Source organism: Rhinolophus hipposideros (genome assembly GCF_964194185.1).
Source record: "Rhinolophus hipposideros genome assembly, chromosome: 2".
NCBI lineage: Eukaryota > Metazoa > Chordata > Mammalia > Chiroptera > Rhinolophidae > Rhinolophus > Rhinolophus hipposideros.
This window is the reverse complement of record NC_138048.1, coordinates 42,946,316-42,972,939: the sequence shown is the minus strand read 5'-3', so window position 1 is coordinate 42,972,939 and position 26,624 is coordinate 42,946,316. Positions and strand designations below refer to the sequence as shown.

Below are 26,624 nucleotides of genomic sequence, written 5' to 3'. Positions count from 1 at the left end.
TAAGTTGGCTTCCAATGTTAATTAAGGCTTGAGTTAATATTAGAAATTTGGAGTCATCATTGTCTTTGTGAGGAAGTCTCAATTAATTATAGGAGCTCAATAAACATACACATGTGATATATTCATATGGATTTATTCCAGATAGATGGCTTTTGGGGTGGGACTGGAAAGAAACAATCTAGGCTGCCCGCAACAGCAGCCATAGCCACTCAAGGCTTCAAGAGATGCTCACACAGCCTTCTGATTGACTGTACCCTCCCGAAGTGACAGGGGGACAAATGGCTGCTGTCTCACCACACATCCTCCCTTCCTATCTCCTCCACCCTCCTGCCAGCCCAGCAGGCACGTGCCAGCAATGAGCTGCCTGCCTCACTGGGGTCCTCAGCTCCATTAATAAGCCCTGCAAGGCTGATAATTGGGGATTTGTGGAGCCTGCAGGCTTTCAATAAGCCAGGTTGTTATGGAAACCAGAGGCAGACCTCCATGTCCACACTATTGATCCTGGAAAAAATAAAATAAAAGTAGGGTGTTGAAAAGGATAATTTCAATCCATCCTCTCTACCCCCCACCATTTTATTTAGAAGTTCACCTCCGATTTTCACACATGAGAATTCACAACTATTCTCTCTTTTGGTTTCCTTCTTAGCACTCCCCTACTCCTTTCTTAATTACAATTGCATCTTTCTTCACCTCTAGCAAAAGAAAAACAAAAACAAAACAAAACAAAAAAAATCAATTGATCAGGGTACTATAGGAACACCAGAGTGGACACTCTAATTTACCACCATGGCATTGATTCTGATTATTTGAGCCAAGAAATTAGCAATGAATGTCAACATGCTTTCTCACCATTAAAAAAAAAAAACACACCACAAAACAAAAAGAAACAAAAAAAACCAATAACTGAACAGGATAAAAAAATGGCCTCAGAGTCTCTCACTGGCCTGTCAGGAGGTATTGTTCTATAGCAAGATGGCCACCACCCACCATGAGTCATGTTTTGTGTTCAATGAAAGGAGTGTCCAGCTCTCAAACTCTCAGAGTAAAAGGGAATAGTTTTCTTGGACTACTTTTAAAAATTAATTGACAACCTCCTTACAATGAAAATCCGATTACTCCATCTGGTTAATAAATTCAGGCATGATGCTAGAGCATAACTGACTGGGAGACCTGTAAATAGCACTAAATGGGTCCAGGCTGAAGGCTGCTGGGGGCCTAGTATCATGGACTCAGCTCCTGCACTGCAAAGACCAGTACACCATTGTTTCCTGCTGAACTTCCCGTCTCCTCCCAGCAGAGGGCACCAGCGTAATTCTGTTCCCAGCTGTGGAGCCTCGGTGGAAGGCAAAATCAGGAAGAAGTGACTCCAGGCAAGAGCTAGAGAAAGGCAATAGGGTAAAAAACAATCTATTGTGACTGGGTCTTACTTTGAAGCTGTCCTGAAATTAATTTTTATTTTTCAGATCTTCCAAAATGATTAAAAACTCAGCCTAAATATTGTTCTTTAAAGCAGCTTTATCAAATAAACTAAAATTATTATGTCTTTGAACTGAATTATTAAGTGTGGATTATACTTTGTGTAGACCTTGTAAAAACAAAAAAGTCATTCTTTGAGCAACAATAATATAATAAAGTAAGAACTTCAACCACCCTGTATTTCCTACTGCACGAAGAGTGAAGTTCTCTGACCATTTGAAGGCTTTCAATTAAGTGAACCCAGCATATCCCACCTTTTCCACACTGACACAAGCTCCTGGGGCCAGTATCCTCACCAATGCTCCAACACTTCATTTCTTTCCTTTGGGCTCTACCCACCATCCTGACCTCTGAATTCCTTCTCTGCAATTTCACTGCAGCTTGCAAGCAATCGTGCACTTACATTGTTCCTTATTGATCTTGGATTTTTTTTTTAGGACCATTACTTTTTATCCTCAACCAGATTGTAACTTCCATGACACTAGATATTGACTTTTATATTCCGATATCCTTCATAGTGCCTAGTGCAGCATGGAAATTATATATACTAATAAATATAATTAGTTGAATGGCCGAGAAGTACAGTTGTTGGGATATGTGGGTTTATCTTCTCTACCCTGATACTAACTCATTGTGTGACCATTTACAAACCACACAACCTGAATCCTTGAGTATGTTTCATCTTTCATTAAAACACACAGCTTTTCCTAAAGACTGAGTACAGTGGAGCTTAATCATTTTGTGTCATGGTCCCAGTGGAGTATCTGATGAAATATAAGGACACAGACTATCACACACACACACACACAGTATATCACATTGCAAATAATTTCAGGGGATTAAAGGACCCTCCTGAAGCCTAACCAGTTCCCAGGTCTATGTGATTTTTAAGTTTTCTTTTAGGTTTAAGACTAAGATTGAACCAAGATATGACAGTTGATAGCTGGTATCTACCTAGAAAGAGTACATTAGCTATTTCCCCTTAGGGAACCCCAACTTTCTTTTATTGAATCCCTGAATTGCAGTTTCTGAGGGACCAATTACCTGGAGCCTAGATTAATCCTAACGTCACTACATGGTGGCCTTGGCTGACTCCCAGACTCAATCATTACTGATAAGGTAAGGACTTGGTTATCTAGCTGAGCTACAAGGTAGGCCAAATAGAGTAGTCTCTGACTCCCAGCCGAGACTGCAAATCATTGTGTGTCTTTTTTGCTGGCCATAAAACACATCCTACTAGCACATTAATTTCCTTTATAAAATCAGAAGTGTAGTGCCAAGGAAAAAAGTTTCCTAATGGCTTCAGTCAAAAGGATCCAAACCAAGGGTGACTTTCTATTAGGCACTTACTATGTGTTCAATAAAACACCATAGTAGGCACTTTACACTCGATCTATTTAATAATACTAAGTTCAGCAATGAGAATATTATACTATTACACAGGTGACAAACTGATGTCGAGCTAGCGTCACAGAGCTGGTTAGGGAGCAGGTCTCTGATTCAAACAAAGACAGGTTCAATTCCAACACCTGTGATCTTTCTCTTGCACTGCAGGCCTCCAAGGAACAGAGTTGGCTAAATTCATGGCTGTTGGAATTCTCTGCCTACTGTTCCAGGATCCACCAAGTAATGCGCTTTTCTTTTGTAGTAGTTTATACTCATTGAAATCTTTACTTTGGACTAACAAAAAATAAAAATAAAAAAAGGGTTCTCTTTATTTACTGGATGAAAGATTCTCTTCCACTACTTGTTTTATCTATGGAAAGATGACAGACCATCCTTGCTTTTACTATCTCCAACGTGAAGATCATCCCCGAGGATCTCCATACTGGGAGTGAACTATTTACTTCAGACTATCAGAAGAAAGGTATAGCAAAGTGATGTTCATTGAGGACTCACTCTGTACCCGTTTCTTTAAATATGTACATTATTAAATTCTCACAACTGTTCAAGGTAGCATTATTATCTCCAACTTATGAATGAAGAGGCTGGGTGTTAAACAAATCATAAAAGCCACACAGTGAGAAACCTGGAATTGAACTTAGGACTGTCCAGTTTCGATACTGCTTCCCTATGAAGTGTTCTAAGTGAAAAAAGAAAGGAAGAAAAATTTCTGAAACACACCTTGGAATTCATAATGTATTTGTATGAAAAGAGACCTACATTTAAACTTGCAGGATAATGAAGCTCACTTTCTCTTTCCTTTTCCTGCCTGGAAGCAAGCAGAGGCAGCGTCTCATCTCTCGGTTTGTTGAGGCAGAGCTGATTGGGGACTGATGCAGCGAGGGCTCTAACAATAGTCAGCCTGGTGTGTGTTGGGAGGTATCTGTCCTTGGGGAGCCAGGCCCCATCTGCCATGTAAGTCTTGTCAGAGACAGAAAATCCATTTGCCAGGGAGCCCCTTCAGGGGCTGCTATTTGTGAAGTCAAGAACAGAGAATGCTAGAGATGGAAGACGCCTTAAAAACTATATCCTTTCATAAGAGAACAAAGTAAATTTGTCCTGCCCATGCCAGAGTGTGTTAGCAGCAAAGCTATAGGAACCCAGTCTCCTGATACCTAGCTCTGTGACTTTCCTCTTCTCTGAACTGTGTCTCCAGCCCTCTTATCCCGTGCTTCATGCTTTCTCCTAACTCCCCTCTTTCGCTTTCCTACCTTTTCTTCTTTCTCTGCTTCCTTCCTTGTTCTTTCTGCCTCCTCTGATACTTACGTTTCTGGTTCTCTTCTAATTTTCTTTGCCATCTTTTTTCCCCTCCTATTTTCTACCTCATTCTTCCTTCCGTCAACTTCCTTTTTCCTCTTCCTTCAGTGAAGAGTCCACAGCCACACCCCACAGCTGGTTCTTTCTAGGGACCCGAACTTTTCACACTCCAACCAATTTTCCTTCTGAGCCAAACACCCTCATCCAGACGCAGAGTGTCTGGGTACCTAGGTGATGTTCAGAAGTAGGTCATGGAAAAGAGGTTGCTAATTTATAAAGTCTAAAAGAGTTGGGCTGCAAGCAATAAAAATGGACTGTTGCCTGAAAAATTCTTAGCTCCTTTTGTGGGCTTTAAACTGGAAAAATGAAATGATTCTTTCCCTTTCTCAAACTGCTTATAAAGAGAAATCTCTCCCTCAGTGAAATTCGTATTGTTAGTCAATCAGTGGGCGTCCACTGAGGGCTATCTGTGTGACGGGCTCCATTCTGAGCATTGGGAATACTGTGTTTAAGGAGCCTAAGCCCCTGCCATTAAGGAATGGAAAGTCTGGTGAGAGATAATATAAATAAGTCATCTTATATAGACATATACAGTCATTTTAGGCACTGAGAGTGATATGGGAAAAAACATGTAGAATTGATAGGGCTAGCAGGTGTGGCACCATTCTGGTCAAATGATCAAGAGAGTCTCTGAGCAAGCGACCTCCAAATAGAGACCTAAGTGCTAAGAGGCAGCTGTGGAAGATCAAGGAAGAAAGCAAGTGCAAAGGTCCTGTGGTAGGAAAAAACTGAATGTGTTCAAAAGACATTAACAAAGATTGTATGGCTAGAGAAGAGCGAAGGTCAGAGCAGGACAATAAGATCACTGAGCTAAGCAGAAGTCAGATCATATTCAACCTTTAGGCCATGGTAATAACTTAGATTTCATTCAGATTTCATTAAGATTTTATGTAGGGTAATTATATGGATAGATATAAGTTTGTAGCTTTGTATGAGTGGTCTTCAGAACAGTCTGTTAGAAATTAAAAGAATTAGCTGCAGCCTCTCAAACCCAAAGCCTGATTATCATGACATTATTGGATATACTCCTTTTACCAGATGGGTTGTTTCACGTGATATTAATCATTTAAGTGACATTTATGATATTAATACCTGGAGTTAAATAAGAACTAACCCCATTACTCATGAGTGTTTTCCTTTCAGACATCCTTCTGACAGTATAAATAGCAATCATCCACTAGGTCTGAGGAGTGGAAGAAAGAAAAGTGACAGATTTTTTAAGAATTCTTGAGACAGATTTTGGCTTTAACTTTCTAGAAATCTTATTTTTGTGGATATTTCAAAATTACATAGATGGAATTCCTTAAGTGGTATCTCCTCAGAGAGAATGTTTTGTTTGTACAATTATGTTGCAAACTAAATACTATTATTGTGTTATTAGCGTTTCTTTTTCCTAAAGACCCAGAAGCCATGGATGTAGTAGTTTTACTTAGCTTTGATTAGTAGCCCTGGATGAGTCACTTACCTTCCATTTGTTTATACTTTGTATTATACGCAAACTCTTAGAATTTGAATAATTCCTATAATATATCTGGGAAGATCATCTGTTTGTAAAATAGATAATTCAAGCTAAGTATAGAGTAGACTCCTCAATGAAAAGATGAGTTCTGAATTATCTTCAGTTAAGTTGTAATCATGCCAAAATTCAAGGACTTTTGAAATTGGCTTTAGGTTTAGAACAATAATTTTCAATAATTATTAGTTAAAATCTCAAAGTTTTACCAAGATCCAGAAATAGTCAGTGGGGAAATAGAGGATTGTGGGATTGTGGAAGACCCAGATCTCTGCCAGCCTGGCCTCTGCAAAATAACCCAATACCCACAAGCCACTTCTGAGGTGCTTGGAATTCCTGGGCTCCAAGTGCAAGGAATTCTAGGATTCAAAGGAGTATAATTCAAAATTCAGTGATTCAAAGCTTTAAAGCAAGGCTTTAGAAAATAAAATGTTCTTGGGTTTATTATTTATAAAACATTATTATAAAATAAATTTTTCATGGCTTTATTACTATATGGTACCAAAATAAAAGAGAACATTGTTTAATGTACCTAATATCACAGTTAGAGGTTACTCAGACTAATCCTATCTGTAACTGAACACGTGGATTATAATATGAGGGGGTGCTTCTCGTTGACCTAAATAATACACATAATTACTTTAATCAATATGGTCACAGTTATCCAAACTCATTGTTAAGTCCAGCTGCACCAAGAGAGAGTAATAGATTCGAACTTAATGTTAACTATTTGCTGGTCATATACACAAAGTCATTAATAGGGAAAGTCCTTAAATTTATATTTTCAAGCTGCACTTAACATGCCAAAGAAAATCCATGTGGAGAGGAGGGTTAGAAACAAGAGTACCAGGAGCTCTGGACCTCTCCAGCCATCTCCACTTTCCCCTACCATTCTCATCCAGATCAGCTCTCTTTTGTGGGTTAGTATATATGTATTTGAAAGTCACTTGAACAAATGGTACCCAGGCTAAGAATTATGAAAACTCGTTATACTATCCTCTATGAATTCATTGTTTCACAATGCTCCTCCTGGAATTAAAAACATCATTCACACTAAAATTTATTAGGAGGAAACAAAGAGGCAACCCTTCCTCTACATTAGAAGTTAGAAACGTCAGCAGTGGTTGCAATTCAATCCCACCCTGAAATACATCTCTGAAAAGATAAAAAAGTCTTTCAATTCATTAAAAAGGTGCAGCGCAGATCACACTTTTGAATACAATACACTCATCCCTTCGGTATAATTGTTTTCTTAATTGAATAGCAGGTACAATTCCAAATTTTACCCTTTTCCTTAACCTAAGTAAGTGCCCAACACATAACAGAAATCAATGCAAATGTTAGAATTAGTTCTCAGGGCATCACATACATATGTATATAAGTAGGTGAGTGCTACATACAAATAGATATTTATGTGCTTCTATGTTGATACGTTGTTTGGGAGCTGATGATTTCTGTTCCAATATTTTAAAGTTATCAAAGGTAAAATTCATCAAATTATTAAAATATATTGATTTGGGGTATGATGGAGCTGGTTCACATTGGCTACTGAGAGCAAGTTGTTTACATCCCTTCCCAACTGTGTGTTTAGTGACAACTCATCAGCAGCTTGAAATCAGCCCTGATGGGAGTATTTATACCATAGGGACTGGCAAACCCTATAAATGAGGGTTTTTTGAGTTTGGGGTGTTTTCTTTTTTCTTTTAAAGATCCAGTTTACCAGGACATCACTGCAGATATCTGATAAAACTATCAATCACGAAGGACTTATATCCTGTTTTTGTTTGTTTGTTCGCTTTACATTGTAACATATATCCATGTGCAATCATCATGTACCTCAGGGCAAATGGCCAATAACTAAAATGAATATAAGGAAAGACTGGGGAAGAGAAATATTATTTTACGACACCTGAAAATGTGATAAATGCTCTTTTTAACTCATATTTCAAACTAACACTATGATGCGGACTCCCGATGTGAGAAACATGTAATCAGAGTCACAGCCTAATCTTGAATGTGAAAAACCATTTCTTCATTTGTTGATCGATAGATACTCTTACAAAACCCACTTTTTACCAGCATATTAGGAAAACAGAGAAGGCTTTCTCCTCATAAAAGTTCAAAAGCAACATGTAATTTGACAACCACACCAACTATTAATGTCCTATAAACACAGTGGTACATCTTAGATGTCTGCTTTTCTGCTGGGGTAAAAAGCAGAAATAAATAGTTAATCAGAAAGTGGCAGGGTTTTGCTTCATTTTTACCCTCTGTTTTTCCTCTTTTAAAAACTGGCAAGACACAGAGAACTGATTTGTATCTGGCAATAAAAGCCACGTTCTCCTATCAACGTTCTATAGTTAAGCCATCCATATTAAAGGAGAAGGAAGAAGGGAAAAAGAAATCTTCTGCCGCTGCTATTCTTTCTAAAAAGATCTGATTACACCAACGGAGAGAAGGCTGCAATGAAATTGCTAAACTCTCGCTTTTTTAGCCCTTTAAAAATCAGACTAGAGACAGTTTCACGAAGTGGGGCCCTGTCTGCCTTTTTATCAAATATATGAGAGTCGCTTCAAGTTACATATATATGTGGGGGGAAAAAAAATCTGTTCAACCTCCCACTCCAATGTCCCCTGTGGTCTGCAGTATGAATAGCTCACAAGCTGTACACAAATTATGTTTATACTACTGTAGGAACAGAGAATAGGCAACAGAAATGGGAAAGCCTATTTTCTGGTCTCTGTCCCAAAACTGTTGGTTCGGAAATATATTAACAATTCATCCTATAGTGGGGCACAGCAGGTTTAGAAGATTTTAACACCTTGCAAAGATTACTTAAAACATGTCAGATGGGGAAAAGGAGCCAAGGAACCTGGCAGATCATTCCTTCCCTGGGTGTACCTGTCACACACTGGCAAGAGCCACACACACAGGTCATTCATGGGGCTGGAATGAAATTAATCACCTGCTTTCAGAAGGGAGCAGCCTTGGTTTCCTCTAGTTCTCAATATGTTTCTAAACATAATGCAAAATGCTCACATGGGTCTATGAAGCTCTAAGTGATTTGAAATCTGGCCATCTCAAGCATGCAGAATACACCTGAGTAACAACAAAACTTTTCAGTGAGCTTCTATATTCAGCTTCCGAAATAGCAGAAAGGTTGACGGCAGCACAGCTTTCTGTTTGTGCAAGTGTGTGTGTCCCCTTGCCACTTAGACTCTGTATATAAGATTAGAATGTGTCATAACATGGGCATTGCCGAAATGGTGGTGATTTTGAGATCCTCTGTCTAACATTTTTGTTTTATGAAAGGAAAAACTCATACCCAAAGAACTCAAGGAATTTGCCTGACCAAAGTTTTAATCTAGTTTCCTGGGTCAGTTTTGGACTTCCTCTACTGTAATAACATTAGTCATTCATTCTTAACTCATTTATCAAATACTTACTGTCTTCTATATCCCAATCATTATTACAAGGGCAAAAGATTCAACAATAAACACAACGTAGCATGGAGCTAATTTTTTGACTGAGGGTTAATCTCTAACAGCTGCTGCTGAATTATGATGAATTAAATTATTTGTATTTTTATGTTAATTTGAATGAAAGGTAGTTTCTTGAGGTTTTTTATTTATTTTTTATTTTTTTATTTTTTGGCTTTTTTGTTTGTTTTTTTTAAATAAAAGGTATCCCTTTTCATTTGATACATCTTATTCTTCAAGGCTCAGCTGAGGTAACCTCAACACCAAGAAGTCTTCCTAGACTATTTTTCCCCTAATTACCCTAAACAGATCTTAATTTACAGACATTATAAATTTCATCATAGATAGCCTAGTCTCAACTTCTAATTCTCGCCATCTCATTGTACATTTACAAGCACATCCTGGTAATATACCCAGCAGAGAAAAGAGTATCACTCTCCACATATGCCAACAGAAAGACATTGTCTTGAAGCCACTCTCCACTTCTTGTTCTCCTGAAGAGTGAAGAAAATGTGCAGCTCATTATTCTTCCAGGTTTTCTGTGACAGCCTGAACTCTTGGGCAGGCCTGTCCCTGTATATCGTATCGTGTGTGCGCACACATACATACATGTTTGTGAGTTGGCAGAAGGGTAGGGTACAGGCATGGATACAGTGCTTAAGCACATCGAAATGGTATTATTCACTTTTTCATATGCAAGGCAAAGAGAAAATTCTTGAAGAGTTATACAAATGTTCATTTCCACTGTATCTGAGAGACACATTCACCATGTGCTAACAAGAAGGGACCATTTTAGGTAAATGGTTTCTGGTCTCTATTCCCAAATCCAAAAGATTCCACCAAATCATACTAGAATTTTTTTGTTTTCAATTAGCCTCCGGGCTTACTTGAAGTATAATATATACATATTTGAAGTATATATTTCCAGGAAAGAACAATAATATTGAGCATGATTTATAAGGAAAGGCAAATAGCTTTCCTGGGTACTTTTTACCCCTCTGAAGATACCTTAAAAATTGTAGTTTCCCTTATAAATAGAATGGTGTGAGATGATCAAACTGAAATATTTTACAGTCCACAATCCCATAATTTGTGATTTGAAGACTGAAAATATCTTCAAATATGAGAATTGTTGAGTAATCGTATCTAACATGCTCATCATTTACACCATCTTTTCTAAGGATGTTTATGGCCCAGTTCCAAACACTTAGGCCTGTTGGTCATTTCACTAATGGTCAAAGATCAATTACTGTGACTGTAGAGTGCATAAAAGAATTGGAGGAAAGTTGTTTTAGGCCTGTTTATATAATTCTTATGTTTTAATGACAGTCTACTGAAAATTCTTAAAAGCTATCAATCACAATTGTCTGTTAGATGCTGCCTTTGTTCTATACAGGAACCCAAGGCTTTCTGTACTCTCAAAGCTGTTTTAGTTACTCTAATGAAATCAGATGGGTATAAAAATAAATTAATAATGAATTAAGTCTAAAATTAAAGTGAAACTATTGACAGTAAATTATGGCCACTATAGCTATAGGGTTCTACCTCAGAAACAGGGTTAGGAGGCCTATAAGCAAGACTCCAAACCATATAAGAAAACATCACTGTCAGCTCTTTATTTTCAATCTCAAGCGTAAGGAAGGTTAGAAATTTTCATTGAGATTTCCTTGCAGTCTCCTGGGCCTCTTGTGTAACCATACACTTTCTTAGAGCTAATTTATTCCTGGATTTTTTGCTCCTCTATCCAGACTTACCTACTGTCAGCCTATCCCTTAAACCCATTATCTAATAGTTTAGAAAACAAGGGAACACAGGAAAGTGAGGATGGGAGATTAAGAGGCTATTTGCCCACACTTCAAAGATGCCTTTTCAACCTGCCATGGCATACTGGTGTTTTGGTCTAGAAAGTAAAGAAGACCTAGTTGAACACACGTACTTGACAGATGTTGGAACTAAGCCCAGAGGGTAGAAAGGCTGGTCTGAAATCATCAGCAGAAGCTTAACAAGAGCACAGGTCTCTTCACTGTAGATGGTGTTTAGTCTATTGTGCTGAAAATACAGTGTTTTCACTATATATTTCCTATAAGATATTGGATCTATTAAAAACATGATACTATTCATTATCCTTATGAAAATAATTTATGGGCAGTTCTTTTAAAGAAGCCCAGAAATAAATTATTTGCTTAGAGAGCCAAGCTTTATTGCTGTGAGATCAATAACTGGCTAAAGCTTTTTTGAAGAAGGAAGTGGTTCAAATTTTCTTAATTATATAAATTGGTTTGAGGTTCAGCACCTTATTCAGCCACTTTTTTATGGCACAAAATTCAAACAAGAGTAAGAGGGCTGGCAAAACTTATGGACACATCCCTTTCAAACCTTCCCCTCCTCTTATATGCATGCAGTAAACCATATCATCTTGGGAGATCTTCAAGGACTCAGGTCTTATAGCTTTAAACAGCACCATTGGCTTTTTCCTTCCCTTGCTTTTATGTGTGGTTATAGAAAGCTTTTCATTCTTTATTTAATGAAGCTATAATTATGAGAACAAAATAAGAGTGGTGACCACTCAGTGCTTTTAGTCCATTAGATTGAGTGCTCTGCTCTCTCTCCATGTTTAGCCAAATGGACTGACTGTGTAGTACTTGCTGCTCTTGGTTCTTTCTCCTCTTCCTTTCAATCCTTCTGTATGTGTGGTGTGTGTGCGTGTGTGTAGAAAAAAAAATCTGATGAATATGCATTAGTATCTGAAATATATTCTACATTTTAAGAAGTATTGTTTGATTTTCAGTTCCAAATATAGTTTCACTGTTCTAAAATTGGGGGAGTTATTTACATGCCTTTCTGTTTACTTGCTTCTTTATAAAGTGATAGTAGTTACTTAAGATGAGCTATGAAAGAAATGGATCAAAGGCCTCACAATATGAGTTTCTTGACTGACTCTAAAACACATTTCTTCTTATTTTTGCCTGCTTACACTTTTTTCAATGAAGAGATAATGATTACTCCTCAATCTTTTCAAAGTTCTTCATTTTAGTTATAAAGGTATCAGGGCCCTTGCTAAAAGGGGGTGAAATATAAACAAGAATTTAAAAAGATACTAATTTTTGTAAGGCAAATTTAGAGGAGGAATCACCTAGAATACATGTAATTACTTTCATCTGATTGAGATCTGACAATTTCAATTTCTAATTTTTAGTTCTCTCAGAATATTTAATGGAGTCAGTATTATTCCTGGTAAGAACAATCAATTTCAACTGACCTTTACAGCTCTCTTAGGACTAATGAAACTTGATGATCTTCAAATTAAGAACTACTCAAAACTACTTTAATATTCCCAATAATTTTGGGGTGATGAGCCTATGAGGGAATTATGACCAAAGACTATGGTTAGTTACTGGATACCCATCTGTAAATGTATATCTGGAATTTCCAATTATACAAATGAGGGGGATGTTCTGAGATTAGGACACGATGTTGGGATTCTTAGACATTTCTCTTGATTTTTGTTTCTTCCAGAATAGTACTTGTGGGGGTGTTAGAGTTCAATATGTGGCCTCTGTAATCAGTCCATCTGGATTAGGCTCCTGGTTCAGCTACTTGCTAACTGTTGACAATGATTAGAGACCACCAAAACCTTAGATTCCTCATTGGTAAAAGGGGAAGAGGAAATTATAGTACTTACACTACAGTGTGGTTATGATGATGAAATGTGATAATCTCCACAGAGCACTTAGCACAAGACCTGCCACTTAATAAATGCTCATTCAGTGCAATTACAGAAACTTTGTATTTTAAGCCTTGAAAAAAAATCTTAAAAACCAACTCCCTACCTTCTCCTCTTGAAGATGAGACAACTGAGACCCAGAGAGATGCAGTGGCCTGCCTAAGATCCCACAGCTGGTTAGTAAAAATATTAAGACTAGAATCCTGGTCTCCTTATTCTAGTACAGGGCTCTTTCCCCTGCATTATCTTACTGCGCATGCACTCCAAAAATGCCCGAGGAACGTCGTGGGTGATATTTCCCAACAATAATAAAAAAGTGTCATAACTGCTAAGATTAAGAGAAAAATGCAGGAATTGCGATAAAACATAGTACCTTAAAAGAGAGGTAAAGAATTGCAGGGCTGAAGTTAAGGGGAGGATTTTAGAGGTCTATCAATTTGATCTATTTTGTCACTGACTATGCCTGTGGGCACAATACCTATTTACTTAGCCCCTATTCTCAGAATGCGAAGTAGAAACGAAAATATTATCAAATGCTACTGGATTGTTGTCAAGAAATGCCAATAAAAATGATTACTCTAGCAATATAAAAAAGCACCATAAAAGCTTAATAATCAACAGTATTTAAGCAGCATGCCACTGAGTATCTGACAGGGTGCCCATGTTTTATAGACAGCATTTATGGACTTTCACAATCCAAATTTTCACTCTTTATGAGTGGTGTATAAATTTGGGAAGTGGTTGAAACCACATTTCAAATCAAAACCGCCTAAGAGGCACTCTGCCAAATAAGTGTAAATATCCTCGGGAAATTTCACATCTAACAGAGCTTAGTGGAAGTAGATCTGGCTTTTGGAGAGATAAAAATATTATGAATGGTTACCTTGGGCCTTAGGCAAACATTTTTCTGGGGAACATAAATAATTTTTCCAACTCTAGAAATAAGGGCAGAGTATTTCACTTTCTTACACATAATTATCATTTCAGAAACTATAAATTTTGCATCTATTCTTTTTGCTAGTAATTTAGCTGTAAAGACACACATTATATAAAAACTTATTTATGGCATGTATCAAACTGCAAGAAGCACCAGCTCATTCATATTGTGTCCCACAATGCCTTGGCACTGTATACCTATTTGCAGAATTTGAGTTGAAATTATTACTGTGATTGTTTTCAACACCTCTCCCTGAATTTCATCCCACTCTGACTACCAAATGAGAACTCTTTTAAGATCGGCAACCATATCTCACTCTTCTTTGTGACCTCAATGCCTAGCACAGTAGAAAGTTAATATAAATGGAAGGAAAAATAAAAAAAGAAAGGAAGAAAGGAAGAGAGGAAAAGAAGGAGGGAGGGAAGAATGAAGGAAGCACACAAGGGAGGAGAAAAAGAGGTAGGGAGACGCTAAATTAATTTTTCTAGTCAGAGAATGGCAAATAAAACTCCTTTCTTTCCCAGATCATTATTAATGACCCCAATTCAAAAGAGGCAATGAGACCATGAAAAGAAAATACGGCCAAGATCAACATACAGAAAAATCTAGGGGAACTCAAGAGTTACACTTCCTACTAGTTATTAGTCTAGGACCCTGTGGCAGCCACCCAGTCAACATGTCTGATTTCTAGTCTCCTGAATGTGCTACCTTGGTAATACTATGTCGCAGAATATGGCCATAGCAGAAATTTTGGAGTCCGCTACTGTTGCCTTACAGCTGCCAAACCGTTTGCTTCCCCCGCGTTCTTCCCAGAATTTCACAAGGGAGTGCCTCAGCAAACTGAGGCCCGATGGAGAGATATCGGAAAAGCTCCTTTGAGGGGAAGTCTCAGCAAACTGAGACACAATGGAATTATATTGGTCCCTCCCCTTCAGTGGATTCCTTGGAGATGTGCATGTGTGTGAAGGCAAAGTACAAGCTGGAACACAATGGGAACTTTCGGAAACACAGCCAGCAGGCTACTAACACGCAGATCTTGAGATTAACAATCTTTTACCTCCTTAGACGTTAACCAATAAAAGCTAAGCGTTGGCGCGATTCGGGGCCAGTCCTTAAGGCTGCAGCCCCTTGGCCCAGCTTGCACCCTATTCTTGACTGCTGTCTTTTCTTAGCCCTGCGCTGCCCTTCTCGCTTCCCACAGCTCTTGTCATGCTGGACGCAACACGCTACAGATGAAAGTCAATAGGATATCATGGAGAAGAAGAGACATAACAGAGAATTCCTTTGCTGAGAGCCCCATGGGCACAGAAACACACTGACCAGGAGGAGACGCCAGTGACATAGTCATTAAAGGAGGCGTTCTCATGGCTGAAGAAGGGCAATGTCCTAGAGATGCTTTCAACACTCATCTTCCTATAAAGGAATCATCATCAGAAACACTGAAATCTTTTGATCATAGGCATGTCAAGAGATGGGAAGGCAGAGTGGCAAAGCAATGAGACGGAGACATAGTTAGAGTATTAAAAAGAACTCCAAAGGCCTTAATGCAAATGGCATCCACCTATAACAAGCCCATAAATGGTAAACGAAGTAAAATAAACATGTTTATAATTTACAAAGCATTTCCATATGTATTAAAGCAGTGATCAGATTTGACACAAAATTTTTGACCCTCTTAACTGACAGAAACTGTCTTAAATATCTCTTTTGACACGTTCTGCCCTAACACCACTCTACCTTTTCAGATTATTCCTCCAGGCAGTTATAGAATCCTAAAGCAATCCAAGGTAACCATCCATTTCCACACAGTACAGTGTTTCCTCAAAAATAAGACCTAGCCAGACCATCAGCTCTAACGCATCTTTTAAAGCAAAAATTAATATAAGACCTGATATGATATGATATGATATGATATGATGTGGTATGATATGATATGATATAAGACACAGTCTTATAGTAAAATAAGACCGATCTTATATTAATTTTTGCTCCAAAAGACACATTAGAGTTGATGGTCCGGCTAGGTCTTATTTTCAGGGAAATACGGTAGCACCCAATTAGAAATACTGTTATTTTAACCTGGGTTGTAAATCTGGGTTAAATATATCCAATGGGAGACAGAGGAAAATGTCATACAGGGCCCCCTGGGAATCTGGGCCAGAGGTGTTATAATAGATCTTGTCACCTTTAGTTTCTGTGATTCTGTAAAATTCACCATATCTAGGTAATTTGTGCTTGTCACATACAGCAGCAAGGCTAATAGATACATCAGCCAGAAAAAAACTACAGGTAGCATTTCAGGACCTAACTCAGAGGACAATACTGATCCAATGCTCAGAAACAACGTAAAATAAATCGCCCATTGCGATTACCTTCAAGTTGAACTTTACTTACACCTTCAATTACCTTTCAATGCACATAATAAAATCAGACTGAGGTGTTTTCCAGCCAGAATTTGTAAAATGTGGGACAGAGCACAATCTCTGTTTTCACGGACCAGGCGTATTTTCAATCAAATAAACAAGTGAGTAAGCAAAGTTGCAGGAGGATTATATGAATGAGTGAACAAATCGTCTATAAATTAAATCTAGTCAATTTTCATTCATTCAATATTTGACATTTATTGTGTACTATATAAAATATTTTATTCATTTGGGTTAACATAACTTGAAAAGTAATGAAACTAAATGTTCTTAAAAGTATATTGTATTTAAAACTTTTCTTGATTCAAGCAGTCTTTTTTCTATTAAACAAAAACATGACTATATACCTAAAATCACATTGTGTCTTTCTGTGTGCTGACAACTTTAGAAGTCCCAGTTAAAAAAATATGGTCTAAGTAAGCAATGTCAAACATTTTCTATATTTTAAAAGCATGATTGATTTCTAAGATTTATGAAAATGACCCAATAGGTAGTCTATCATATGCAAAGTGATTTCCAGCTGTCTTATCTGAGGCTAGAATCCTCAACCTAAAGAAAAGTCATTAACAAGATTATATAAAAATATAATAATACAATCTGGCTTTTTACTCAGAATTTGGGGGTAAGATGAAAGAGATAGACCTGAAAATATCTAGATTAATCATCTGCCATCCTCTAGTATCTAATTTGGAGAAATAGAATGAGGGCTCATGTCCAATAATTACTTTCTCAATCTAATGGTCAGATGTCAAAACATTTCCCAGAGCATTCTCATGCAGTAGGTCCTTTCCAAGGGCACAACATGGTCCAGTGCAAATTTGGGTCCTTCGACACATCATGGGTTAAGTCCATGAAGCTCTAAAGGATTAAACTCAACCTTTTAAACTGGCACAGAAGCAACTCTATCTTAAGGTCTTTGGGGCTGAAAGATATTCATGGCTCATATGAGGCTAGAGAAAGACTCTGGAAACTGCTTCCTTCAGAACCACGGATGGGTGGGGTGAGGGACGGGTCTAGTCTCCAGAGGTAAAGGGCTGTTAAATGTATCTTGCTGTGGGACTACTCCATTTCAATATTGCGCAGGCTCTTTGGTTAATAATAGTAAAAACACTCCAATTTTCAAGTAAGAGCTCCAAACGAAAGAGAATCCAGAACCTTTCTACAATCATAATCAACTCTCAGTTATTTACTCATATGATAGGAAGTAGCGTCTTCAATAATAAAATGATGATTTATGTTTGATTTCACAATATGTTCTATATTTGGGGTTTTTCTTTTGTTTTTGGCAACTTCAACAGACTTCTTTTCCTAATTAGTTTGACCCTGATTAATGTTACAATTAACATTCTCTGAGTACACACACAACGCACACTGTTCACCAATTTGATGGTGGGAAGAATGCGCAGTAACATATTGTGAGATAAGGGAAAGGTGGTCTGAGATTATGTTTTTGCTGCTGGCAATTCACAAACTAGATCGTCTGAATCAATAAGGAGTTGGCTGTATTTATAACAGGCACTTCTTAGAGCCAAATCATCACGTTAGCTAATTCCCATCCATAAAACATATGTGGCCCCAGAAATTGCTTATTAAACTAAGTCTAACCACCACATAGAATATATATACATATATTTTATATATGTATACATATATATGTATATATGACATACATATATATACATATATACAAAATATATGTATATATTTTGTGTGTATACATACATATACATACAATATATATACATATATTTTAAATCAGGGTTACCTAGTTTTAGTGTTTATGCCAATCCAATTAACAAGATAATTGCTAGATCTTCTAGTACTGGCAGCTACACAGACCTGCCTGAGTTGTCTCTCGGGCTTGGAGACATTTGGGAATATAAGTGGCCAGAGTTGGTTCTTAGTCCTGCCATTTTGGGTAATTAAGCACAGCTTTCCTTGATTTCCTGAAAACACCTTCCAGCCTTTTCCCCTCTCCCTTGATGGCCCCCGTGGCCTGGCCTTCCAAATAGGCTCCAATGAGCTCCCCATTCCTGGCCTCTGACCGTCCCAGTTGCTCACCTATCTTCTCCTCGGCTTGGCTGCTCTCTGAAGTCTCCGTTGGAGGCTGGGCTGTTCCCTTGGTGGCAGCATCCTCTGCAGCAGGGGTGGTGGCAGCAGCAGCAGCAGCAGTGACAGCAGCAGGCACGTCGGCTTGTTTAGGCTCCTCCTTGGCTGGGGCGTCTTCCGCCTTAGAGGACAGCGAGTTGTCAGTGGAAGCTTTAGTGGCACTTTCTGTCTCAGCAGAGCCGGCCTTCTCCTCTGAGGGGGCAGGAGCCTGGGGGGCTGCCTGCTCTGCAGCAGCATCGGGGGTGCTCTCCCCTTTCTTCTCCTCTGAAGGAGTTTCTCCTGCTTTGCCGGTCTCCTCCGACTTAGGGCCAGTGGCTGGGACTGCTTCAGTGGTGGGACCTTCTCCCCCCTTCTTCTCCACACCATCAGCAACAGGGGCTTCATCCTTCTTCTCACTCACTTCAGCCTCAGCTGCGTGGGCATCACCCTTCTTCTCTCCTTTGAGCTTTTTCCTTGTTATGTGTCCACGGAAGCTAGCCTGAATTTTGGTCGCGGCCTTATGAGCTTTATCTTCTGGTTTGATGCCATCTTGTTCGATCTTTTGGTCCTCATCATTTTTTTCAACCTTTGTGGACAAAGTGGGGGAAAAAGGAGAGATAGAGTGATGTTTTTTCCCTGCAAATAACAACATTCAACAAATATTTATCAAATGATTTATTCTGGGCCAGGTACAGAAATCTACAATACTGTAGAAATTCAAATCAAGCCTCCTTTCTCTGGTGGGGGTATGAATGGAGAACACATTATTTTATGGGAAAACTCATGTCCTTTCAGTCTTCCAGAATCACTGGCATTATTTGATATGTATTTCTTTCCCCAGCTCAATGTCTCTCCATTGCCAAACTTAAACCAGCTTTTATATAGATGTACTTTGATACTTCAAATAACATTCACCCTAGGTTTTACATAAACAGCTCTAAAAGATAATGCTTTCTCAGGGTTTCTGAGTGGGACTCTGTTCAAAATTCACAATTTAAAAAAATATTATGGGAAAGTCTGATTATTTTACCCAAGATTTCAGGTCTGGTTGTGAAATCAATAGATCTGGGACAAACAGTACAGTAGAGGTTTAGACAACAAATTCTATCAGGCTTTTATGCAACATGCAAATGAATTCCAGGGCTTTGAGGGTTTAGTTCAGAATGTGACAACTCAGAATGCTAGTCACAAAATGATGTCTAATTCCCCCGTTTATGGTCCAAAACCAGTAATCAACATACCAGACCCTCAAAATCTGAAGACAGAAAATGGCCATTTTTCCTGAGTTTAAAACAAGAGTGGAAACCACCATTTCCACCTTTGAAAGAGCAGCATATATTTACCAAACCCTAATTTCTTATTCCCAAAGCAATTTAAACCTAAAATTAGTTCTATATTATTGTCAATAGAGCCATCCTAGTACTGAAAGCAAGAGATTGGAATACAAATTTTTTACTATTTGGTTGCAATATAAAATATTTACAACATGCCGTAAATAATATTTTTCCACAAGGAAATTAAATCAGAAGATAAGTATAGTTATGGAAAGAAACATAGGCAAGTACATAAAATTCCATATCACTCCATTGCTCACCATGGTTCCCCAATGTGGTTACTGATAGTCTCCATTCATTCCTTCCTTCAACTTTGGAGCACATAACTTTTCTTCACTTTTGTGAACAATGTTCTAAACAATGGGGAAATACAACAGTGAACAATGCAGCAACTTTCCTTCAAAAGACCAATGATAAAAGAGTGCTTATCATGTAACAAGTCCTGTGCTTGGCCCCAATCTTTTTTTTTTTCCTTTTTAATTGTTTAACTTTATTACTGTTGCACCATTTATACAATTACATATAATTTCAATGCATCCATTGTACATTTATTTTTATTTTTTTTTCCATTTTCCAATGAGTGGTGTGTTGGTGTCTGTGACACAGAATGGAAGAAAAACTGGAACTGCAATGGACGCAGACTTTTTTTTTTTCATTTCCACTGACCAATAAACGAACTACAGGTGCATCCAACCACGGACATGCATTGACTCATCATGAGAAATCTAGAAAGGCTAGATTGGCCCCAATCTTAACCTTGGCCTGACCTTCGCCTTCACTCCAGTTTAGGAGGTCAGCCACAGTAGGCCAACACAATGGTATGCTTCCCACCTGTCATACCAGCTCTGCCCCACTGACCTAGATCCAGCTCTTCATGAGGCAGCCCTGTCTGACATAATTTGGACAAGCCTGCTGTTATGTAGGTCCATCAACATGCTAGTGGATATACAAAGGCATTTTTGAAAATAAACTACATGTGAGAATAAAACAGGACTAACAATTTTCCAATAAAATTTAAGAAAAGTTTTCCTTCTTCCTCAGTTAACTGTGCATGTCTCCATACAAAGAAAGGAGTGGGTGCAAAGCACTTTGCAGAGGCCCTGCCTGCTCCCTCTTCCCAGCGCCATGCTGCCTCACTGCTGAGTTCTCTCATGTACCCCTACCTTCCCGCTGTCCTGCTGCTCTTGATGGTTCCTACTGGGACACACACAGCACAATCTGGGGCACAGGAGCAGCTGGCCCTGCCAGGAGCTCTCTGCTCCGAAATGGAAGCATAACCCTGTTAAATTAACAGTTGTGAATGGAGCATGGAGCCAAGATACGGTTAATTTATTTTACTCTATCTTGAGTTTTCTGAATGAGGCACCATCTTATGTGACAGGACATCTGCACTTGGGTGTTGACGCCAAGTGGTTCTTTAATACAAAGACTGTTCCTTGGGAAATAGATAAACCAATTATTTCAGACTGGGCAGGTGTGCAGAAAAAACCCTCTGGTGACTCAAGAAAGCTATAAATTCAGACCCGCCTCTTATAAGAACATAAAGCAAAGCTGATGAAACTCTTAACAAGCTGGAAAACATAAACAGAAGGAAGCTGAGAATCTGCATGAAATAAAGAAACTTTATATGGATAAAGGAAGAGTTCCTCTCAATTCTCCCCTCACTGCCTCAATTTCTCAGATGATCTGCCACTTTACCTTTCCAAATGATCAGGACTTAAGCTTCTGTACATAGCATCTGTGCTAAAACGACTATTTAAAAAGACTCAGACTAGACTTGGGTGCCAAGATTGTGGGACCAGGCTTACCTGAACAATTCAAGAGTTTAAGGGATACAAGAGAGGAAGGGGTGGGCAGGAAGGGAGAAAATTATGAAAAGGCAGAGTCAGGAATGAGAGGAGAAGATGATTCCGTAAGATCTAGGTACCCAGATGGGCGGATACACCCAGAGAAGTGATCAAAGTACTCCTTGGGCTTCTAGCTCATCTTGGAGGAATGGCTGCATCACTTACCATCATTAGAGATTTAAGGAAGCTGGATTCTAGAAATTGGTTGGAAAAAGACAACTATGACAAATTTTTCAGATAGAGGGACAGAGAGAGAAGGTGAAGGGAAGGGAGGAAAAAGAAAGGGAGGGGAGGGGAGAGAGGAAGAGATGAGAAAGGAGGGAGGAGGGTAAGGGAGAGAAGAAAGCAGCCTAAGATGAGGCCAGACTTAAGTGGCTGAACAGATGCATCCGGGCACAAAAATATTTAAGTACAAACTGGATCTTAAGCCAGACAGTGCCAGATTGTGTGTGTGTGTGTGTGTGTGTTTCTTTTGTACCTCTAATTGATTCTATTAATATGGTTCAAACTATTGGTTATTTTCTGGCATAAGTCCTTTCACAGTACTAGAAGTAATTGGACTGAAAGTATATTTTTTTGAGAGACGAGACAAGAAGGAAGACATTTCCCAAGACTGGCTTCCACACTGACATCCCAAGATGTCAGGCCACATAGACTTTTTCCCAGCTAGAACTAGAAGACCTTACCTAAGACAAAGGATTTCTGAACCCAGGGAAACTAGAGCATTCAATATATTCAGCACAGCTCTTTCAGTTTCTAAAAGAAAAAACTGTGGTGGCCCAGAAAAGTGACTTGCCAAAATTCATAGAGTGAATGAGTGAGTGAGTAAGAGGCTCAACTTGTATTTGAACTCAAATCCTCTCCCCTCCCACCCCATCCCAAGTCCAATTCTATTACATCAATGACCTGGAATCCCTTGGACTTCCTTGTAGCAGACAATCCATAAAGCATCCTGTCAACATTCTCATTCATCTATTCATGTAAATATACTGAGTGTCTATGCTAAGCCCTCTAGTGAGCATGGATACGACCTCTACCCACACAGGACACACAGGATTCTTTTTAAAATATGCCTTTTGAAAATAACCTCACAGTACTTTAACAATCAGCAACTTACCAGGAATTTATAGTAGACACCTGATCTTATAACCATCCTGTAGAGTAAGGCACATAAACTAAATATGTGAGTTACATAAAGTGGAGGTCCATAAAAAGTAGATTCTGATATTTAGTGGCTAAAAGCTCAGTTCATAAGTTTCATTAAAATAGATTTATTTTTTAAACTTAGCCTTGTCACCGACAAGCTTTGTGCTGAGCTCTAATGTTTTCTGAGGGAATTTCAAATCTTTCGTTTTCACATGGGATTGTTGTTGTCTGTGAATTCACTGGAAGATATTCCAGTGCAGAGTATTGTATGTAGGAAGCATATCATTACAAGTTGCAATAACTTTCTTAGGAATCTTCATTGCTGTAGCTTAGTATTTTTACTGACCAACATATTTGGGAGCTCTGTAATTTATGAAGTCTGAAAGGAAGTCAAGGTACTATATGAAATCTTCACTTTTCACCCAACGCTAAAATCTTGGATGACTATTAGTTTGAAGAAGACGAAGGGTATCATTACATTAACTTGTTGATATCTAGTCAAATTTCTAAATCCATTAGATGAAAGAGCTATAATTTTCATCAGTATTTAAGAATCACAGATAAGAAAGCCAAAAATAAGAAGTAGTTATTCAACACCCAACATTGTTGCTCTGGTGAATAGTTTTCTTTCCCTGTGAGGGAAGGAGGAGTGGACAACTTAGGATTCATTCTAAGATGTCTAAACATTTGTATTGTTTTTTTTTTAATTTATTGGGGTGACATTTGTTAGCAAAATTACATAGATTTCAGCTGTACAATTCTGTATTACATCATCTATAAATCCCATTATGTGTTCACCACCCAGAATCAGTTCAACATTTGCATTCTTTAAGTTAGAAAATAATTTTGGGCAAAAATCCATGAATGCCTTACTTTTAGAACTAAAATAACATCATCCACTCAACTGGGACACCTCACTTCATTTAACATTTTCCAATTATCATAGGAATATCTCAACCTTCTGAGCACAGAAAAACTTAGCCCTGTGTATACTTCTGCCAGTTATAAATACCACCATTATAACACTTCACATTTTTTCTCTTAAGCAGGATTGAATTTTAAACGTTTTAAAAATCATTGATGTACACCAGTTTCTCTTTCCGAGACTATCTTTAGTAAACCAAAAGATTTCAATTTGATTGAACAAAAGACATTTCTGAGAAGCAAAATCAAAAGGTCAGAGATGTCCTAAGCAAAGTTTTCTTTAACATGCTATAGTTTTCATGGCTATCACAATTTTATGCAGCCTATAAAGGAAGCAGAATAGTGTTTGTGGATATGTATGAAATCAGTCAAATATCTACTTATGACTCACTGCTTTTTATTAATAATGTATTGAGGTGAAATTCACATCAGAAAATTTCATTCTATTTTTAAGCATAGTTGATAGCACATACTTTAGAGAAAATGTCCAAATATTAAAGTTTACAGTGGAGCTTCTGTTCTTTCTTTGAATCTAGTCCAAGATCAGACATCCAGTGAAATGCCCCTTATGGAGGAGAGAAAGGAGGATGGGCCAACCTCCTCCAGTTCTGTAGATGAATTGTTGTCATGTTTCTGGGCAGTTGTAGGAAACAAGCTTTCCTACATTTAAAAGATGAATGCGCACTGCTGGAATACATGGGGTTCCATGGACACTCAGTCTGGTTTAAAGATCTAACTACAATGTGAGGGGGTGGGGAACAGGGTGCAGGCAAAGCAATGAAACTGTTGTGCTTTTGCCAAGAATTGTCATCTCTCTGATTTTCAGTCCAGAGAAAAGTCCTTTTTTCGTTCCTGGGCAGGTGGGAGCACAAGTATATGACTAAGCAATTCTCTAGGGGAATGTCAGCCATCAGGAGTGATCTTGCAAATCCTGGCAGAATGGTAGTAAGGGAACTCGGTTTCCTCCTTCAGTTGAAGGGTACAACATATTGCTGCAGCTCCAGAGCTGCCAGTGGGAAATAAATGCTCATTGATTGGCTTACTATCTAAGAGAACAAAATACCCTATATTGAAAATTGAAATAGTATCATTAGCTTTTTAAATAATAGCTAGTGATCAAGATATAGGTCTTCAGTTCACGTTCATATATTTATTTAACATGTACAGACCACCTGCTTCTAAAAGAATATGAAGCGGCATATTCAACACACTATAAAGTACTATTGGAGAACTCATTTTCCATTAAAAAGAGTTATATTGTATTTTATTTTGTATATTTATAACACTATTTGTCCCACAAGACAGAGAAGAGACAAAGAGTATATTATAATTGGCACCTTCTAACAGACAAAAGTCAGCATAGGAAAGACCTTGTCTGTTTTGTTCACAACTGAAGCTCCAGTTTCTAGAATGGTGTCCGGCACACAGTAGATGCTCATTAATATTACTTGAACGAATCCAAATTGGAACACCTCAATTAGTGTCATTTTAGAAAGATGACGATAGGCAAAGAAGTCCGGGATTCCGTTTTGTCAATTTTTGTTAAAATCCTTCATTTCCCAGTGATGGACTTCAAGAGCATCTAAGACAAGGATATGTTTCTCCAACACTTAACTGAGTAACTGACTTCGTATGGTGAGGTTGAACACAAAAACGAATTATGAAAATAAATGAGCAGGGGTCAGACAAGGAGAGAAGTCATAAAACTGTAGAAAGGAAATTATGATAATAGTAATTATAAAACTATTATCAATAAATAGAAATGTCAATAAATCTAAGATAAAAACAACTGACTCATATTCATCTTATCTATGGACTGGCTACAGTCATGTCAATCAAATTATTTTTAAAATATATATTTCTATTTCTCTATTTGTAAAACAGGTGAAAATATTTATGAGATTATTGGAGTCTCTCCTCTTCCCTGTATTAATGCTTAATCTGTACAATGAGCTCCAGGGCCTAAGTTGTAGGCTGGGATGACTAGTTTCTTCATTATTTAAGGAAGGAAGCCCCCTTCCTCAAACTGGGGTTGGGAGGAGCCCAAGGTTCAGATGAGGCACATACTTACGCTGGTCCATCTGTCAGGGCACATGATGGATAGAATAATGTGACTAAACTCTTTCAGAAAACCTCTGGATATGGCAGCCATAGGTATAAGCCACCTGACTGAATCAAAGTCAAATTCACTGATGCCCAAGCAAATACCAGCTGAGAGTCAGCTCTGGGAGAAAGGGGCTCCACTCTTGAGCAGTGGGAGCTGATTCTCTGATGAGCATTGCCTATTCATTACATCTACGAGTGTTCCCTACCTCTACCAGTATTCACTACCTCTACCAGGTATTCACTACCTCTATCAGTATTCACTACCTCTACCTGTGTTCACTACCTCTACCAGTGTTCACTACCTCTACAGTGTTCATTCCCTCTACAAGCCACATGTTCAAAGAAGAAAAAGGTGGGCAAGATGAGGGAAACTAAATCCTGCCCTTGGAGAGGTCTCTGTGCCTATAGTGGCCACTGAGCTGGGAACAAAAAAGGAGGCACTTCCCATAAGGCTGCTAAAAAGGCTGAAATGACACACCAAGACACGAGAGGGACCATGAAGATTCTTTTGCTAACAACTGGAGAAAAAGGAAGAGCGGCAGGCAGCCAGCACATCTGGGAAAAGATAGAAAAGCAGTCTACCAGCAGACAGCCCCTTGTATCACCATCGCAGAGGAATTCCTCTCAGTTAAGTGTTCGCAAAAGCAAACAACAGTCTGAGATGCTGGAGAAGGTGCCCTGGAGAAGGTGCCCAGAGCCAACTAGCAGAAGAGAAAGCCAGAGTCCAGGGAACCAAGCAGAAAACTGTCTCCTTCCCTTCCTCCCTCCCTCATTCCCTCCTTCCTTTCTTTTCTTCCTTCCTTCTTACCTCCCTACCTCCCTCAATTCCTTCCTGGCCACAAATTGTCTCTTGTTGGACACAAAGAA

General features: G+C 38.5%; 1 protein-coding gene across 2 annotated transcripts in view; it reads right to left on the bottom strand.

The window, feature by feature from the left end:
- GAP43 (growth associated protein 43) overlaps window positions 1–26,624 on the bottom strand; it is a 96,185-nt gene that overhangs the window by 23,470 nt on the left and 46,091 nt on the right. Inside the window, exons 1-2 of one of the 2 annotated variants that reach the window (XM_081077113.1) lie at window positions 19,995–20,082; window positions 18,374–18,986 (exon numbers count right to left, since the gene is read on the bottom strand). In XM_081077113.1, the coding sequence (XP_080933239.1) occupies window positions 18,374–18,986; window positions 19,995–19,997 (616 nt within the window). In that variant the 5' untranslated portion in view covers window positions 19,998–20,082. Of the gene's footprint in view, window positions 1–18,373; window positions 18,987–19,994; window positions 20,083–26,624 lie in introns of those variants that run through there. The other variant, XM_081077112.1, reaches the window with a different exon arrangement.